This window comes from Neopelma chrysocephalum, unplaced genomic scaffold (genome assembly GCF_003984885.1).
Source record: "Neopelma chrysocephalum unplaced genomic scaffold, ASM398488v2 Primary Assembly neopelma1_97222, whole genome shotgun sequence".
NCBI lineage: Eukaryota > Metazoa > Chordata > Aves > Passeriformes > Pipridae > Neopelma > Neopelma chrysocephalum.
The window spans coordinates 3385399-3404627 of record NW_020925863.1 but is presented as its reverse complement, the minus strand read 5'-3'; the positions used below and the strand labels follow the sequence as shown (position 1 = coordinate 3404627).

Below are 19229 nucleotides of genomic sequence, written 5' to 3'. Positions count from 1 at the left end.
GTCTGCATCTGCTTTTGCTAGGAAGTCAAGCCACCATTTTCTTAATCTAGGTCATGGTATCTAAGCAGTGCAATGAGTAATGAAGGGAATAATCAGAAATAGTATTACTAAAAAAAGCACTATTCTTAAGGAATAGCTGTGGCAAGTTACAGTTTTAATCTGATACTTTTCTAACTATATTCACTCCTAACTGTTGTTGGTTCAGGACTTTTTTTCTGTGGTGTTTTTTTTTCCTCATTATTATTATTATTATTTTGTAATCTTTCCTAGCACTTCCTTTGCTATCAAGCAGTGGCTTTAGAAGTACAGAAGAGTTTAATTTTAACTATGTACAAGGTCAAGTGTAATTTAAGGCGAAAATAAGCTTTTTCAGTGCCAGGACTCAGCTGACCCAAGCTATCTTTCTCCCAGGTGTGATGAGCAGTTTTGCGCATTGTGCCTCACTAAGAGCCATTGTTTTCTTCTAGAAGCTATTAATTGCCCTAGGAGACTGGAACCCTGTTATCTCCTGTGTCCTTGAGATAAGTCACTGGAGCCTCTTCCTTTGAATACGGTATTCACAAGTTTTATACTGTGTTTGTTAATTAAGAATCATTGAGTAAGTCCTCTTTTACTTTTGGTGAGGTTGCAGAGGGAAAGACAGAATCAGTAGATTCGTATTTTATGTTCCTCTCCACAACTAAATTGGCATAAGTCTTGTGGTAAGAGATTTCAAGTAAAGGCTGCTGAAGAATAAGTCCTCATCACCTCCTCTAAATGAACCTTTCTAAAGTACTGAGAACATTGATCAAAGAAATAAGACAACTAATAAGAAATTAGCAAGTGAACAGTAGCGAGATTTAGGAGTGGCAGGGAGGAGTGATGTTTGGTAATAGAAGCAGAACATAGAAGACCAAAAGGATATAAAAGTGCTGAACATAGGAAATTGGGAAGTTTAATTCCATTTTTTAATTTATTCTTTGGTCAGCCTGGAGGTGCTCATTTTTTAAGGTTTTGTTTTATTTTGAACTCAGAATTTATCCCTCAAGTGAATTCTTGGAATTATATGCATATTCTTCCCCAGGGTTGAAATTCCTCCTCTTGCTCTTATTTCTGTAAAACAAACTTTCTCTAAAGAGAAAACTTTTTCACCTTTCTACAATGACCCTTTTTAAGATACAGCAATGCCTCCATTTCATCCATGTAACCCATCATCTCGTCAATAGGATCAGGGAATGCACCAGAAAACTGAAGTCACTTTTTTTTTTTCCCCTATCATGTAGGTCATTTATGGTAGTGACTGATTGGGGCACTCCTTTTTAGTTGAGATAAACCATTATTTAAAATAAGATACAATTTATCAGTGTCATCTACCTAAGTGCAGTCAGCTGCCTTTGCAGGAGCTCTGTGACTCCTAATGGAAGAGGACTCTCTTGAAGCATATAAGGAAAAGAAATATATAAACTAAAACTCAGTGGAAAGTGTGAGACCATTTTCAGTACAGCCAAGTAGCTTCTAATGAGTGGCTCCCTCTCTTCTTTTTTCTTGCTTCTTTCTGATTTTCATCTTTTATATTACTGGAGATAAAGACACACAAGAATGTGTCATTGGAAAATAATGGAAATGGGGTTTTAAAGTGCATATTCAAGAATTTTTTTTTATTTGGGCTGCAGAAGTGTTTCTATCACACCTGTCCCCTAACATGGCTTTCAAGGCATTATTTTCTGACTAGCACATGTAATAAAGAAACTGTAATACTAGTAAGTTCACAAATCACCAAGCCAGGTAGACTGCATAATATTTGCCCCATTTTTTGCACTGTGGTTAACCCATGTGTTTGAAAATGGGGATAAAGGTGGCATAGCTCTTGCTGGTACTGATGGAATCTAAGCAGTTAACTCTTTCCACAGTGCCACACCCCTTCCAAAGCTTTGAAGCTCATCTCTGACTATTGTGCATTGGGTAAAAATTACAGATAAGCCAACCCAGCAACTTTTTGTGTTGCTGTGCTGGGAGACTTTTTCTGTACCTAATTTTTTGGCACTTTTTGTAGCCTCCAATAAGATGTCTGTACTTTTGAAAAAAAAAAAAAAGGCCAAGTATTTGCACTGCCTTGTGGTGAATCTGTGTTATATATGAAGATGATATAAATGATGCAGCCTTACTATTTCTATTTATCATTGGCTGCTTGTCCATCTGTAGTATCCCATTGGACTAATTCCAACTATAGGGCACTACGGGACAGTGGTGACTCGTCAGGGACCAGAGCATGAGGACTGTCTCCACAACTTGACAGTGCCTGTTGAAAGAAAAAAGAGGAACACAAAGCCTGAAATTAATTTAACTCAGTGACACTGAAACTGCTTCCCAGTGGTGTAGCCTGTATCCCTCTGTAAGGCACTGTAGGCATGGCCAACATTATGGGATGTGCTTCTCCCAGCAGCTTTGTACTGACCCATTTTACCAGATCTCAGTCGCTGTGCCCAAGAAGAATGTTTGTGATCTCAATAGTGGCTTTGCCAGCCAGCGCCCTTTGAGCAACATTCTGTAGCTGAACTCCTAATAGGAAGTTCCAGAGTATATTAGCAGCTTTATCGTCCTATTAATAATTGCTCCATATATTACAGTGTATTACAGTTTGGGTGCAATGATATCCATGCAAACTATTGCATGTCACTTTCTCAACTACTTCAATGCTCTCCCTTTGGACTTCAGCTTTTCCTAATGTTATATTCATCGTAGGGAAAAAATAAAGTACAAAAATGAATGTAGTAAACGTTTTACATTAGCTTTTTAGAACAAAAAAGGACATTTAATTAATATTAATGATCAATATCAAGAACATAAAAACAGGCCATCTAAGTTAGAGAGTGCTGATACTGAACAAATATGTGTGCTTTAGTCTTTGCAATGTTCTCATCACTTTTTTTTTTCTCCAAACTAGGTTTTTGATTTTAATCTGAGGAAAGAAGATAAGGAATTTTTGAACACTATGAATATCAACAAAAAATTAATTCATCTAACCTATCCCCTGTGGAAACTATAATTTAAAACCAGATTGTTCTAGATTGCAAAAGTGATGCAACTGAAGCATTAATTCATTTTAAACTGAAAAATAAATCTGAATTGTTCTCTTAGATATTCAGAGAATACCTAAGAATTATCACTCAAGAATCAGTATCAATGGTTTGTATTTACTGTTATGTTAACAAATTAATAAAATAATTTGTGAGACCCCTGGTGGCCTAGTGGTTAGCGTGCAGGACTTTCACTGCTGTGACCACGGGTTCAAATCCCGGTCTCCTGGCCTGATGGAGGTCGTTAGCCCTGTGTGGCCATCCATCTATGAGAAGGACACTCTAAACAAACCTACGTCCTGAGGACCTCACTGCCATTGTCCAAGCTCGCTTGGCCCCGGCAGATGAACCTTAGGATTAAAGGGTGGGCTCAGTTCAGCGCAGGCTGTGTCTCACCTAAAAAAATCCATTGCGCAGGCTGGAAAGGTAAAAGACCTTTCCCCAAATCTTCGTTCGCGAAGATGGGCCATTATTATTATTATTAATAAAATAATTTAATTTACTCTTTTCTGTGTTGCTTTCTTACAGATACAGAAATGCTTACATTTTTTCTGCTCTCTGTGAACTTTCTGGTATAGCCCCCCAGTATAGGTTATCTCACAATGTTATAATTTTCTTCTGCCTGCATGTAACTTCATTTGAGGTGTCATTTTAACCAATATGAGCAAATTAGCTTACAGATTTTGAAAAGTATTAGTTACTTAATGGCGCATATAAGAGCATGCTACAATGCATGTAAATTTTGACAAATTATTCAAAATATGGAATATTTGTTCCAGGATTGCAGCAGAAATATGAATCTGACTTTTTCACTGTTTTTTATATTTCTTGTAGTCATGAGAATTTTGGGGGATTCTGGAGGCCACTCTGGATACTTTCTTGGTGATCAGACCTGCTCTCTTGGTACTGTTTTAAGGATCCCTGTTCGTGACCCAGCACTTCAGGGAGGAATGGCTCTCTTTGTGGTCTAAATTGTGTCAGAATGATTAAAAGTACATTTTGCTTATATGGATAAAGATTTTTGAAGGTACAAAAGAATGACGTGTTGAAGACAAATCCTTTGCTAATCTGTCTTGCAGGGATTTTCACTATCTTTCCCAGATGGATAGTGTTCAGACACTCCTCTGATGCAATTGTGAGTTGTCCAGCAGCATTAGCAATGGGAGAGTACAGTCTCCTGGTGGTGTCAGAGGCCACCAGTCTTGGTATGCAGGCATTGGGCGGACCCCAGCTTACAGCTTCTTTTCTGACACGATCAAAGCATTTTCCTGCAAGGAAATTGCCCTGTGACTAGCCCTGCTTCTGCAATCCTCGCTACACTAAGCTGTCATTGGAAATTCCACAAGTTTGATTGTCACAGGCAGTTGGTGTTATGTTGTTGTTGTTGCTGTGCTCTAAAACATGAGTTTCTGCTCATCCTAAAACTCAAGTACCTGGGAGCATATACATACTCAGGATCTCTGTGACCGAATGCCTTTATGCTTGTGGACATGTTGCAAAACAGTTTTTTAACCAGTTTACCCAGGTGAAGCGGCTGTTACGTGTCAGTTCAGTGTTCTGATGTGTGCAGCTCTCCTGCTGGCATTTGACTGAGACCTGCATTCTGGTTATTTCTGAAATGCTGCATGAATAACATTGTGTTGTTCTTTCTCCTTATTCTGACCGTAGGCAATTCCAAGTCAAGTTCTCAAAGGAGCTGTATATACACTGGATTTCTGTATGTATTTCATAGAAGTACAAGCTTCCTTAACAGTGGACCTGGCAGTTGGAGAGGTACTGAGAAAAAGAGTTCTCATTCTGTTGGTGGCTTGTTCTGTTGGCGGGGATGGAGTATAACCCTGGTGTAAACCCCTCGCTGAACACTTAGCAGCAACTACACTTTTGGTAGAGTTGGCTGGACCAACCTGAGTTTACTTGTGTTTCAGCCCTGGTAAGGAGGCTAGAACCTGTGCAGTTTGAGCCATGTTAACCTATCATCTCTGAGCGTTTAGACGGCTTTCAGTGCAAATCCAGCTATCTGGCTTCATTTGGCCGAGAAGAGTGAAGCTGTATTTCAGTTTCCTCTGTTGAGATGTCAAGAGGGCTGTAAATGTGTGTGGTCATCTAATTTTAATGATACTTTTTGTGATACAAATACCCAACCTTTTAGAGTGGAACTGAAATTGCCTGTGTATTTTACCCAGTGCTGCACCTGGGGTGGGGCAACCCCCAGGGATGGAGAAGGACTTGGGAGTGCTGGTGGATAAGTGGCTGGACATGACCCAGCAATGTGAGCTTGCAGCCCAGAAAGTGAACCGTGTCCTGGGCTGCATCAAAAGCAGCGTGGCCAGCACTGAGAGAGGGGATTCTGCCCCTCTACTCCGCTCTGGTGAGATCCCACCTGGAGTAATGTGTCCAGGTCTGGGGTCCCCAGCACAGGAAGGACATTGACCTGTTGGAGCAGGTCCAGATGGGGCCACAAAGATGATCACAGGGCTGGAGCACCTCTCTTTTGAGGGAAGGCTGAGACAGTTGGGTTTGTTCAGCCTGGAAAAGAGAAGGCTCCAGGGTTAGTTTATTGTGGCCCTTCAGTACCTAAAGGAGGCCTACAGGAAAGCTGGAAGAACGTGCTTTTGCAAGAGCATGTAGTGACAGGACAAGGGAGAATGGCTTCAAACTGAGAATACATTTAGATTAGATATTAGTAAGAAATTCTTTACTGTGAGGGTGGTGAGGCCCTGGAACAGGTTGCCCAGAGAAAGGGTGGATGCCCCATCCCTGGAAGTGTTCAAGGCCAGGTTGGATGGGGCTTTGAGCATCCTGGCCTAGTGGGGTGTCCCTGCCCATGGCAGGGGAGTTGGAACAAGATGATCTTTATGGTCCATTGCAACCCAAAGCATTCCATGATTCTATGATTTTACACAGCCTCTGAAAATTAATTTGTTGAATGTAACATCTCTGAATTGGAGTTCTCTCAGTTGGTAACCAGTAGCCCCAACATGAAAGCCTGTACATCTGACTAATGAAACACTGAGTCATTCTATCCTTTAATTAAAGCATGTTCCTTTAATATGTTCCTCTTGCTTAAAATTAGGTGAGAATTACTTCCTAGAGGGAAATGCCCAGTGAATGCACTTTTATTTAGTATTTTCTACATTTAAGCTAAACAAGGGGGAAAGCTTGAAATATCTAGGGTATGTCAGGCAGTTGCAGGGGATGCATATGTCAACCTCAAGCATGATTTATTTCACATGCCTTTTCTGACAGTTGTAACTTAACGGCTGTATTTTCCTCCAGGCTCTCGGGAGGCTAAACATCTTTTCAAGTTTCTAGCTTTGTGGTGGAAGAGTTAATGTCTGTTTGCCAGTGTAATTTATCTGAGTCATTCTGGGAGAGGCGTGGAACAATTGAAGCGTGACTATTAGCATAAATAAGAGAGGGACCCTCTACCCTCTTCCTGAGGGTAGAGTGCTCTTACTGTCTTTCAGAGGAAAGCTGCTTCCCCATAACAACTGCTACTGCTAATTGACCAGTGTGATGCCATGAACTGAAAAACCTGATATATTGAGCTCTGGTGTATTGTGATATTTGTTTGCATTTCAATTTAGAGTTAACAAGAACAGAGTAAGGAAGGAACAAGAAACTTCTGCAGTAAGTGCAACGGTAGATTACCACCCGAGTTAGCATTTCACATACACCAAGGTGCTTTTTCTTTTAAAAGTTTGAAGAGAGAAGGAGTTATAAAACCTAAACTCACTTCTTTCTCTGTCTCTGTGTAATAACTGTTACCACTGTAAGTAGTTGCCATTGCCAATTTTGTGTTTAAAAAAAATTAATTTAAAACTTCTCTTCATATTTTCAAACATGTAGGTATTTTACAGCATCCTCTGAACATGCATAGATTTTTATTTTTTTTTTAATATGAAAACACCAACACCTGGTGCTGTTTGACAGTGGCAGAGTGAGCTTATCCCCCATGGATCAGTGCTGGCTTCTGCCTCTCCAGTGTGCAGCCTGGCACCATCCTTGCCCCATCGGGCCGGTGCCTGCCCGGGGGGAGCCGCTCGTGAGTCACCCAGCGCCGCAGGAGGCTGCAGGCCAGCGTGCGGGTGGCAGCCACCGGGCCTGCCAGGGCAAAAACACACCTTGGTGAAGTGGAAAAATGGAAGAGCCTCTTCCAGGTGTTTCCTTAAACATGACTTCCGAGGTCCTGTGAGAGGCAGGACGGAGGTGGCGTATGGCCATAGCCCTGCTGTGCCTACTCGGGGGGTAAGAAAGCCGGAGGGGCGGGAAGCTGCCCCCGCATCCCCGAGGTGCAGGGACCGCGCTCGGAGCCGGCCGGGCCCTGCCGGCTCCTCCTCGCCCGGAGCGCCGGGCGGCGGCCGCTCCCGGGGCGGGCACGGCTGGGGCGCGACCGCGGCGTCCCCTTCCCCTCCTCCTCCGGCCGGGCAGGGCCAGGGGGTCCCGCGGGGCAGCACTTCGCTGCAGCGCCCGCCGTGCTCAAGCCGGGCGGGGCGGGGCGGCGGCTGGGCTGGGCGGGCAGGTCCCGCACGCAGCAGGGAGGAGTTAGAAAGGAGGATCGGAAAAGGGTGGAGAGCCGGCAGCTGCAGAAACATTAAAACCACCGAGCCCCCCAGCCCGCCCACCGGAGTTGCTCCGCGGGCACGCAAGATGCGCAGGGCCGGCCGGGGCTCCGCGCCGCGCTGGAGCGAGGTGAGGCTCGGGGAGCCGCGCTCCGCCCGCACCCGGCACGGGGGATCCCGGCACTGCGGGTCTCGCTCGGCGCGACCCCCGGGGCCCCGAAACAAAACGGGGGGAGAAGGGGGCTGCCCGGGCCGCGCCGTGCATGGCCGGGGGCTTCGTCCGGCCGAGGTGGTGCGGGACGGGAGCCACGCGCGGTAGAGACCGAACCGGAGCGGGGCGAGTTGGAGCCCGGGAGCGGTGCGGGACAGGAATGGTGCGAGTTTGAGCCTGGGAGCGGTGCGAACTGGAGTTTGGGAACAGAGCGAGGAGTTGAACTCACTGGCCTCCTGCTCTGCCCCGGTTAGGCTGTAATTTAACAACTCTGCCTGCTGTTCTTTTTCCCTTGCATGATACTAGGGCTTTAATTCTTTTTAAATGTCCACTACAAAACCTTTATATGTAAAGGGAGTTTCTTCTATATGTGTATTCCTTAATCATGCCCATTCCAAAAGCTTGCAATACTAGTTATTTAAATGCAAGGGTTTTTTTGACATTCTTTGTTTCAAACCCATGGAATGGGCTTGCGCTGTAGCTTAATTACATATTTTTTTTGCTTTTCTAAACTTTTTACTGCTGTGGGTTTTGTAAAGCATGTTCTTACTTGTGTTTAGCAAGCGCACCCCTTACCTGTTTACAGCTTTGAGATGATCTCTTGTTTACATACACATCAGTGAATTTACCACTGTTTGAGATGGCATCAGTAAATTGCATAACTACCCCCTTCCAAAGTGCATTCAGGCTTTATTAATGGAGGAGAGTACAGGTCTCCTGTCAAGTAATTTCTGTGCAGGCTTTCATACATTTGCAGTTAAATCAAGCAAGCCCTTTCCCTTTCTAAATCTCTGCTGTTGTATTACAAGTTGTGTTTCCTACTGAAAAAAAAGGCTAGAACTTGTTGCTGGGGAGCTTTGAGATCTTTTGAGTTGGAAAAAGTCCAGTAACGCAGTCCTTGCTGACTCCAGTTTACCTGTTCAGCTCTGAGTGACAGAACTTTTTCTGTCTTATTAGCTTTACCTATTGAATATGCCTAACCATCTTTTAAATGTATTTTAGTAGCTGAATGAAACTGATTCACGTGTGAATACCTATATGACTCTGATACACAGTTAAACTAGCAGATTATCTTAAACCTTTTATCATTTTTTACATTGTTTGCCTTCCTTCTTTTAACTCTGGGCTTTGTGCCTCTTGTTCTCAGGGCTGCAGTTTCTGAGGCCGTGCAGCAGCGCCGGGCAGGCTGCGGGGCCAAGGCTCTGCGGGGCAGCCCCCGGGTTTGCGGTCGGTGTCACCGTGCGGTGCCGCTGGGGAAGGAGCGCCAGCCGGGCACCATGAGCTCTGGCACCACTGCCCCGCTGAAGGTCATGAGCAACCCGGCCAACACTGATGTCAACTATGTCATCAAAGAGCATTATAATTACACGGGAAAGCTAAATGAGAATGTGGACAGTGGAATTAAAGTGACGTCGGTGGTTTTTATCATCATTTGCTGCTTTATAATCTTAGAGAACATTTTTGTCTTGCTTACCATCTGGAAAACCAAGAAGTTTCACAGACCCATGTACTATTTCATTGGGAACTTGGCTCTTTCGGACTTGTTGGCTGGTGTGGCTTACACTGCCAACCTCCTGCTATCCGGACACAAAACCTATAGCCTCACACCCTCCCAGTGGTTTGTGAGAGAAGGCAGCATGTTTGTTGCCTTGTCAGCTTCTGTGTTCAGCTTGTTGGCCATTGCCATTGAGAGATACATCACCATGTTGAAGATGAAACTCCACAATGGCAGCAACAGCTTCCGCTCCTTCTTGCTGATCAGCGCTTGCTGGGTTATCTCCGTGATCCTCGGGGGACTCCCAATCATGGGCTGGAACTGCATCAGCCTCTTGTCCAACTGCTCCACCGTGCTGCCTCTCTACCACAAGCACTATATTCTCTTTTGCACAACCGTTTTCACTGGCCTTTTGCTATCTATTGTCGTCCTCTATTGCAGGATCTACTCCATGGTGAGGACTAGGAGCCGCAGGCTGACATTTCGGAAAAACATTACCAAAGCTACTAGGAGCTCAGAAAAGTCACTAGCCTTGCTCAAGACAGTGATCATAGTCCTGAGTGTCTTCATTGCCTGCTGGGCTCCTCTGTTCATCCTGCTTTTACTGGATGTGGGGTGTAAAGTGAAGACCTGCCAAATCCTGTATAAAGCAGAGTATTTCTTAGTGCTGGCCGTGCTCAATTCAGCCACGAACCCTATCATCTACACCTTGACAAACAAAGAGATGCGCAGGGCTTTCATCAAGATTTTGTGCTGCTGCAAATGTCCCGCAGCAGATTCTGGGACCAAATTCAAAAGGCCGATCATTGGAGGGATGGAGTTCAGCCGGAGTAAGTCTGACAACTCCTCACACCCACAGAAGGAGGACGGTGACCATCCTGAAACCATCATGTCTTCGGGCAATGTTACCTCATCTTCTTAGGAATAACCATAGGGGTGTATTTCAGAGCCTTGCTCTGAAGTGGGGGAGCTGAGATGCCTCCTGCTCACAGGAGCAGCATTGGGCTGAGTGAGCAAGTAGCATTAGTTCTAATGAGGCAAACGGTGCAGTTGTGAGGCTGGAGTTCAAGAAATGGGACAGACTGTTCTGGCTTGGAAGTCTTTTTTTCCTGGAGCATGTTTTGTCTTTGCACTGAGGCAGCTCAGGATTGTCAGGCGCATTCATATCCTGAAATCTCCTTAGTAACTCTGAAAGACTGATGCCTTGGTGAAATGATGCCTGGTGTGTGTGAGAGAAAGAGAGAGGGGGAGGAGGGAAAGGGAGAATTAATCTTTTTTTTTTTTTTCCCATGTGAGAAGAATGTGAAGTTTTTTCTCCTTGCAGCAAACCACTGACACAAAGATCTTTCTGTACCGAATTTAGCGGTGGCTCTGGTATCGTTGGTTAGAAGTGTTTGTTTAGCACATAACATGGAAAGAGATCACACAAATATAATTTAGACCACATACAACCATAATTTGGCATCACTTTGCAGAGTTTTTAGTTAAGTCATAAGGTTTAATTTGCAGAGTCCAAAGCTGTTGGGGTTTTATTTAGCAAGATCATAGCTGTGAATTTTTGCTGTCAGTCCATATTACATTTGAAGACCATGAGCTAGGTTCTGCAGTTACTTTCACCTGTACAATTCCATTGACTGCATCAGATTTTATGGAGTAGCTCAGAACAGCATTTGGCCCCATACATTGATTGCCTTTTCATTCTATAGCATTAAATCAACTGCATTATCATGAAAAACGCAAGGTAGAACTAAGTGTCATTTCTCTTCAAGATGACTGAAAGTATACATAATAGTAAAAAATAGTATTGACAACAGCAGGATTTTTGCCTAAGTAAGAAGAGCTAAAAACTGAAGGGGCATTTCAGTGTTAGGTTAAAAGCCTGTCCAAAAGTAAAGATCAGTTGGAAAATCTGAAAAGAGTACCCTGAGTTTCAGAAAAATAAAAGGAAAGTTGAAGTGAAATGACTATAGATAAATGCACTTCCATAACAAAATGCAATACATTTTGGCACATTTTATTAATGTTTATAATTTCAGCAAAGATGTCTGTATTTTATCAATTCATGGAAGAAGTACCTGTCATTAAATTGAATGTATTTGTTTTACAGCATCATTTTTACTCCTCTATTTTTCTAACCTGTTCTAATGGGGTTGAATGTGTACAATGTAAATAAGTTGTTAAGATGCAGGAGTCTTCATGCGCCTAGAGTATTGCTATAACAAAAGTGGTATATCTGGGATAGCTGAGAGAAGGTGACTGATTTACAGTTATTGGCAATTCCTAGAAGTGTATTTTGTAAAGAAAATGTACTGCCTTTGTAGTAAAATTTCCAGTGCAATTAAACTGTTGGATTTTTTTCTGGTTTAAAAAATAGTATTTAAAATGTTTCTGACTTTTATTGTTCAATTTGCACATAGCTTTATTGACTTCTAAACATTAATAAACTGATTTTTTAAAAGATTCTGTTATCAGATTACTAGTAGTTTTGTATTATTGTGGTGGTTTCATGCCAGGTGTATTTTTTTGTTGATAGAAGCCACTGAAAGAATTCCTTGATTTCAGTACATGCTGGGATTAAGTCAGTTCTGTGGGGACATAAAATGCATAATGTCACTTACCGGATCACGTAAAATACAGAATGAATGCTAATCTATAACTTTTTCATCAGGATATGCTGTATTACTGAAATGCCATTAGAAAAATCTCTGGAGTAGCAATCCTTCTCCAACAGCTAATGAAGTACAAACAGAGGGAAAACCAGTTTTACCATGACTGCCTAGAGCAGAATAAGTGAAATAATTCACTTGTTTCACCAGTATGGTTCATAAGTTTAATTCTTACTTTATTGCAAACATGGAAGAATTATATGAAACACTGAATGGTGGCCTCAACTGTGCAAGCACTGCAGCTCCGCTGGGTCCACCAGTGAAGACCATGGCAATGGAGTGGAATAGATGCTGCGTTACTTCTTCCAAAGGCTTGACTTCCATTTCCTCTCTTGCGGCTGTTCCCTCTCAGCACTACTTTTAAGTTCCATGGAGCTCATACAGGATGCAGTTGGAGTGTGAAGATAAACCTCACCTTCTCATACTGTATGTCATCACTGTGCAGGGTTTACTGTGGGAAACGAGAGCCTACTCACCGAGGAAGGCTCTGGGTCATAACCTCACTTCCTGAAGGAAATTCCAAAAATGCCCTGAAGACAAAAGAGTGGAAACAGGCTGGAATTTCTCTCCATCTGTCTGCCTGTACGGAAGGAATGATTTCATGTGTGCTCACTTCCTAGGCTTTTAATTAGTGACCTGAGCAAGGCTGGAAAAAATGGCAAATCTGTATTTGTGCACAAGATAAAGTATCTCTTGGCTCAGGCCTTCATTTGGGCAGGGATGGTGTACACTGGGTGCTGACAGTCATGAGGGAAAGCACTGCTTTGTCCCAGGGATAAAGTCACTTCTGTGCAGAGCACCACAAGTATATAAACCATGAAAGTCCAAGTTAAGCCCTCGTTGTGCTCCCAGTGAGTAAATAAAGGCGATGTACAGGGATGAGGCAATGCACAGGGACATATGGATTTGTAGAGATGTTTTTATCTGAAGGACTGGGGCCCTTCTGCTCCTGAAGCCGTATGGGCATTAAGGTTGTTTGTCCCACATGTGCCAAGGGATGAGCTATATCAGCATGGCTGTGCCACTGACCCCTCGTGACTACCACTGGCCTTTCCGTACTCGTAGCTGATAGCCCACAGGTGAGTCACTTCCCTTCGCTTTGCCTTTGTTTCTGTATCCCTTGCTTATCTGCCCCATCTAATTGCACTGTGGGCCTTCTCGGAAAATGACTGTTTCCCCTGTGGAGGTGACTGTGAGATGGGAGCCCAGTTTTCATAGAGTACTCAAAGCCCTACGTAATTCATGCAATAAAAGACACGCACACACCAGAGTGTGGCACTGGGCCATGGGAAGCATTTCCTACACTCTTGATCATGGTGACTGAAACTGGCTTCCTCCATAGACAGGCCACATCTATGCATGTAGACAAGACTCAGGGAACAATAACTGTAATAAAATAATAACCTTAATAACAGTAAGGGTTCATGCCATGAAAAAAATAAAGACAGGCCATTTTGTACTGTTCCTAACTTCCTGCAGGAGAACTCTGCAGCTCCTTGGCCAGGGCCATGCATTCCCATATACCAGCAGGTTAGGCCAAAGGTCTTGTGCACAGTTTTGAAGGGTGCAATGTAGAAAGCACCATTCCAGCCCCAGCCTGCCTTCTGTGTGCATGGAAAGGGTGTGGAGCTTTGTCCTGGTGTTGGCCATGTGACAAACAGGCAGAGAAAATGAACTGAGGACTGAAAAGGTGCATTATACCAAATGTCTGTGTGAAATAGAATAGCCTCAATTATTCAGAGTAACCTGGCCCTTTGATGTTTATTCTTTTTCCTAGCTGTTCTTCCAGTGCAAGAAATAGAACAGGGATAGAAAATTATCATAAAATCTCTCTGTTGCTTCCCTGGCAACTCCCCGACTAGGTATGCCTCTGTGAGAGCCAGTTGTAGCAGGGTGTACATTGGGCAACAGAGGGGCTGCAGCCCGAATGCCCCACAGACAGCTCAGCAGGAACTAACCTTGAGCATGCTATACACTACAGGCAGCCAGGACTAAAACTAGGGAACAGAAAGATGTAAAAATACTGGTATCCATCCTTTTCTTACTCCGTCAACTAAGAAATTTAAGGATTGCCCAACTGTAACATTTCCTATTTCCTAATTAGGCCTGGAAGATCTCAATACTGATTCAATTTTGTATGGTCTGAGGCATTGTCAGATGTTGTAAAAAGGGTCAAACTGACAAAGCACCCAAAAATGTGGATATGCAAACCAGAGCTATGTAACCTGCTCAGCTATGAAATGCTGGAAATTCCCCAATGAAATTTGCTAGGAAAACAGCTATTGTGTTTCAATAATTCCTTATACTGTTTTTCTTGGAAAATGAAATTAACCCAATACAACTGAACTGTCAAGATTTAAGAAACAAAAAAACCCAAACAAAGTCCATCTAAGTTAAGTTCCTGTAATCTGCTTTCACAAACTTTTCTAGTCTCTTACTCTGCCGAAAAATCTTATTTGGGAGTGAAGCGGGAAGTGTTTCCTTGCACTTGGACCTTCCGTGCTACCTTCATGGGACAAAAGGCAGGAAATCCCATCAGCCACACCCAGGAATGCTCCGGCATGGAAAAGTCCTAATAAAGCAGAGCTCACAAAGCTCCGTCAACCCTCTGTGAACCTTCCACCAGCCTGGGTTAGTACTCACATAATGGAAACCTGATACAAAGGCCAATATTTATTTTGAGCTTTTGTGAATTACTGCTTGGAGAAGACCCATTTTTAGGTGCACAGTACAGTAACTATACATAAAAACGGCTCATCAGAAACATGTGTGACCAAAGCCACCTTAAATATTAAGATGTGTATGTAGCATTTGCAGCATTTATTCAGAATCACTCCACTCAGCTAAAAGCGGGCTCAAAATACTGACTGCACAGCTTTGAAAACAAATGGACATTTGGAAAAGACAAGCTAGAGGGAAATCACTGAGTAAATACTGGGTTAAAATTATCTGCTGGGCTTTGTGAAATCATTGATGAAAACTGTATCACTACCTGTGACAAATCTGGTGTGAGCCACAGCTGACACTTACAGGTCCTGACCTGAGCTGACTGCTAAAGGTAGTTCTGCTCTCTTAAACAATGATACACTTGGCATAAACCAAGACTTTTTGACTTAGCAGGATACTAATAAAAATTGCTGGTATAGTGTCTCAGACAAATTCTTGCCCACACTGAGCACCTACAGCTGTATAATGTGAAGGTGGGGGCATGAATTGCTTTAAGCAATAGAAATAGAATTTATATGGTTACAGAGAATGTGCAATAAAAATGTTCACGATGTGAAAATTGGATTTGGCACAAGATTGTGACTGAGAGAACAGGCATCGAGGACAATCTGGGATTGTGGCTGGGGGTGGGGAGAGGAGGGCTGGACTACAGTCTGATATTTTCCACTTGAAATGAAGGAATCCTCTCTGGTAATGCAGACACAAAGCTGAGGATTTTGAGGATTTTCACTTGTGAACTCTATCCTTAGTTCTGTAACTCTTTCCTGAGCAGCTCTGGGCAAGGTCTCATGAACCCTCCCACAAAGAGATATATCTAATAGACACACAAGGATGTTTACAAGTGAATACTTTGAATTTTGTGGTACTATTCAAAGAGGTGGTATCTATGTTAATTTTGAATTGGGGGGAGAGTCTGCCAGTTCAATTATTACCCAGTTACTTGCAGTATTTCCTTGCACTTTGATGAGATGCATGCTGCTTAGTTACTCTTAAGTGGAAGAAAAAAAATAAATCTAGCAACATGTTCAACTCTATCCTCACGTTTGGAAGAAGGATCAAGATGTTAGCTGGAAAACACATTCTGAAGAAGTGCTGAAAAACAACTCACCACAGTCTGCATTGTTATCTTTTTTGCTTTCAGAGAAGACACAACAATGGTCTAACGATTTCTTCTAATCTGTTGACCACTTTGATGCCTGTTGCACAAGGAATCCATGTGAACCAGGCACTTTTAGATGTTTTTTATTTCCATCCAACTCCCACTTCTACTCCTGGTTTAGGCACAAGATAAGAAATTGCTTGCAGCTAGTGTGTATTTTCTCTCTCTGATCAAGGTTATTTGATCCATGCACCTTTTGAACAAATCCTTTATGTTGCCACAGAGATGTTAATTCAAAGCAGCCCACAACTCCAAAAAGTGTAACGACTTTTCCTTTTTTTTTTCTGCTCAGAAATTCGATACATTTTGCATTTTATCAGTTCTCTTAGTGTTTTTATATTTCATGTTGCAAATATGAGAAAATATTTCAGTTTAGCTTTTGTCTCAGAGAATGTCCATTTCCCAAGCAAAAATGTATTTTATTTTTTTAATAAATAACATATGTGAGGGGGAGGAACTTGTTTGCACAACTATCACAAGGTAATATGAAGGAATACTGAACCTTTCAACTTGAAATGGTTCATGAGGGAATGAATGTGGCTCTGGTCAGAACTCTTTAATGATACAGGGTGAAGTTTTGCTTTTCACTAAACTTGCTGAAAAATGCAGAGGCATTAAAGAGGGTTCAGAGGACAACAAAGCAAGGCGCTTTAATAGGATGAACTAACATAAAAGGCTCAGTGAGCAAAGCCTTTTCCCACCACATCGGCGAGAATGGGGAAACACAATACTCAGCCCAGCAGCTACGCTATGGAAGTGTGCTGGGTGGTACAGAAAGAAAACTTTTTAAAGCTCCAGACAAAAAGCAGAGTCTGTCTATAGGAACTAGAACCAGTTAAAACATGTAAAGTAGCTCAGATTTTTTCAAAGTATTTTGATGTTTGAAGGCTCAAAGTACCTCAGTATTTCAGGATCTAATTAGGGGTGGTTGTTTTTTATTTCTCCTAAGCAGCACGGCTCCTGTCCCTGAGCACCAGCTCTGTCCTGCGGCTCCCGCAGTCCCGCACCGACCCCCGGCTGCGAACGCCCCTCCCGGGCTGCGGGGGCGAGCCGGGGCCTCGGTGCCCCCACCCCCGGGGCACGGCGGCTCTCAGCCCTCAGAAGGGCCACGAGGGGCACGTTCTGAGGCGAAAAACACCCTCCCTTCCTCTCCGGGCTCTCTTCTAGGCCACCGAAACCGCTCCCGCTGCCCTCGCCCCCGGGCCCCTTCCTGCGTGCTGTTCCTGCCTTCCCCGTGCCTTTCCTGCCCGCCCGGCCCGGCTCTTCCTGCGCCGCGTTTCCCTTCCCTCTGCTTCCTACGTGCCCTCTGCCGTCTGGGATCGCTGCTGGGGCGGGGGAGCCCCGCGAGTCCCACGGGGGGAACCCACAGCCACCCCGAACCGACAGAACAAACCAACCCAAACAAAAAAGAACTGAAAAACTCTTTTATCTTGGTAATAAGTAAAGAGCACGCGCTGTAACGGGGAGAAGTTTAAAGGGACCTGAGGAAGTGAAAGGCTCCAGCAGCGCCTCCGAGAGCGCCTAGAGCCGCTCGGGCTCCGCGAATGCTGGGTCAGACAGGGGGTGTCAAACCCGAGCCCGAAAGGTGAGAATACAAGGGCGGCAGCTCTAAAGCTGGCCAGGCTTTCGCAGAGCCCGTGCTTTTTTTGGTACTTAAGTACTTAACCACATCTTCGTACTGCAGAATACCAGGAGCGCCGAATCACCCCCCTCAGAGCACAGCCAGCCTTTGAGGGGCCGGGCCCCCCGCCTCGGACATCTCCCGTCCCGCCGGGCACCCTCTCACCCTCTTCTTGTACCAACAAGAGGGAGCTTTGTGGCAATGCGAAGCAACCAGAAGTATTCTTTTTCTCTTTTCCTCTCTTCTTCTTCTTTTTTTTTTTTTTTTTTTTTTTTTTTAACAGAGGTGCATTGCAGGTCTGGGATTGTTTTTGAAAGCTCGGTTTTTATTTTCACTGAGCTGAGGCAGCACCAGCTCAGCAGCCGGCTGTAGGAGGTGGCAGGGCCGAGGGCCTGCCCGGGAGAGCCCCCAGCCCTGCCAGGCTCTGGGTGTAGCTGAGCGTGGGCGCTGTCGCCCTCCCCCGAGGCACAGGGCAGTGAGGGGGAACGCGCAGCCCTGGGGCGGTGAGGGAGGAGCAGGCAGGGCTGAGGCGCAGCACAGGGAGCCGGGGTGAGGCAGGGAAGAGGCCCTCGGGTGTTGTGTCCAAGGGGAAGGAGGACCTTGGGTCTAGCTTGATTTGTCCCCTCGCAGTATGGGGGCTGTGGTGTTTCTGTGGGAACAGTGTAGGATCTACAGTAGTTGTGTTGTGTTTGTGTGCTCCTGTAAGTATGTGTGGCTGCACGGCACTTCCCCTGCTGAAGTGCAGGCAGTGTAGGTGATGCTATGTGAAATTAAAGCCCAAACTAATGAAGTTTTGATAGCTGGAGCTTAATTACAAAATTAATTGAGCACACGTGCAAAAGCTGTGGCACAGATCATAGACAAAGTGTTTATTTCAGTCTTGCTTTTACTGTAGTCCTCCAGACTTACCTATTATCTGTGATCCACGTGTGGGCAGCCTCTTGGGAACAGGTTATTGAAGACACAAGGCACAGACCAGGTCAGTACCACCCCAGCTTGACACCTTGGGAATTATGATACAAATTAATGCTTATTCAGGGAGAGGACCCAGCTTTCTCACACAGGTTTATCAAGCAACCTTCACACTCGCCTTTGTTGATCTTGTGTGCATTTATGCAGATACTTTGTTGATAAAATAACCATAGTTTTGATCTTCCTTCTTGAAGAACATTCCTTGGGACTGGTTCATTTAATCAAAGCATTTATTTGTAGGGATAGAATTGACTTCAAACAAACAAACTCATACAGGTTCACTGGAGAAGGCGTAAGTATTCCTAGATGTCATGCTTTTTATCCTGTTTGATTGTATCCCTGCATGACATTAGGTTAGTGTGGCTCTGAATCACACTTACCTTCAGAGCAAAGTGAAACAAATAGCAAAGCAGTTTTAGCAGTATTTAAAGGCATTTTGATATGTGCCACTTGCAGCCCCAGTGTGTGGCCTCTACTCACCTCCTGTTATGGGAAATCAACGTAATAAAACTTCTCCTTCCCTTCTAAGTGAATGTCATTGTTATAATACAATGAGTCAGGAAAGAAACAATATGAACTTCAAAATAATGGCAGTCTAACCACCAGCATGAGTTCTTCCCCCCTCCCATCAATCAGCTGGAATGCCTTAACTGTGTTTCCTCATTGTGATCATAATTTGGCAATAATTTAATGAAACTGAAAGTGGAGGAGTTCCCACAAATCAGAAGTAGGATTTTCACTGATATAATTGCAGGCATGA

At 44.0% G+C, this 19229-nt stretch overlaps 1 protein-coding gene across 5 annotated transcripts; it reads left to right on the top strand.

The window, feature by feature from the left end:
* Nucleotides 1-412: 412 nt before the first annotated feature.
* S1PR1 (sphingosine-1-phosphate receptor 1) lies at nucleotides 413-11788 on the top strand. Of its 5 annotated transcripts, XM_027671850.1 has the most exons (5): nucleotides 413-553; nucleotides 2924-3165; nucleotides 3891-3959; nucleotides 4725-4829; nucleotides 8977-11788. In XM_027671850.1, exon 5 carries the CDS (start codon nucleotides 9107-9109, stop codon nucleotides 10244-10246), a length of 1140 nt encoding a protein of 379 aa, XP_027527651.1. In that variant the 5' UTR covers nucleotides 413-553; nucleotides 2924-3165; nucleotides 3891-3959; nucleotides 4725-4829; nucleotides 8977-9106; the 3' UTR covers nucleotides 10247-11788. The 5 variants fall into 5 exon arrangements, with proteins under 5 accessions (XP_027527651.1, XP_027527652.1, XP_027527650.1 ...); XM_027671851.1 differs by lacking the exon at nucleotides 3891-3959; XM_027671849.1 differs by having other exon boundaries at nucleotides 3891-4829.
* Nucleotides 11789-19229: the final 7441 nt, after the last annotated feature.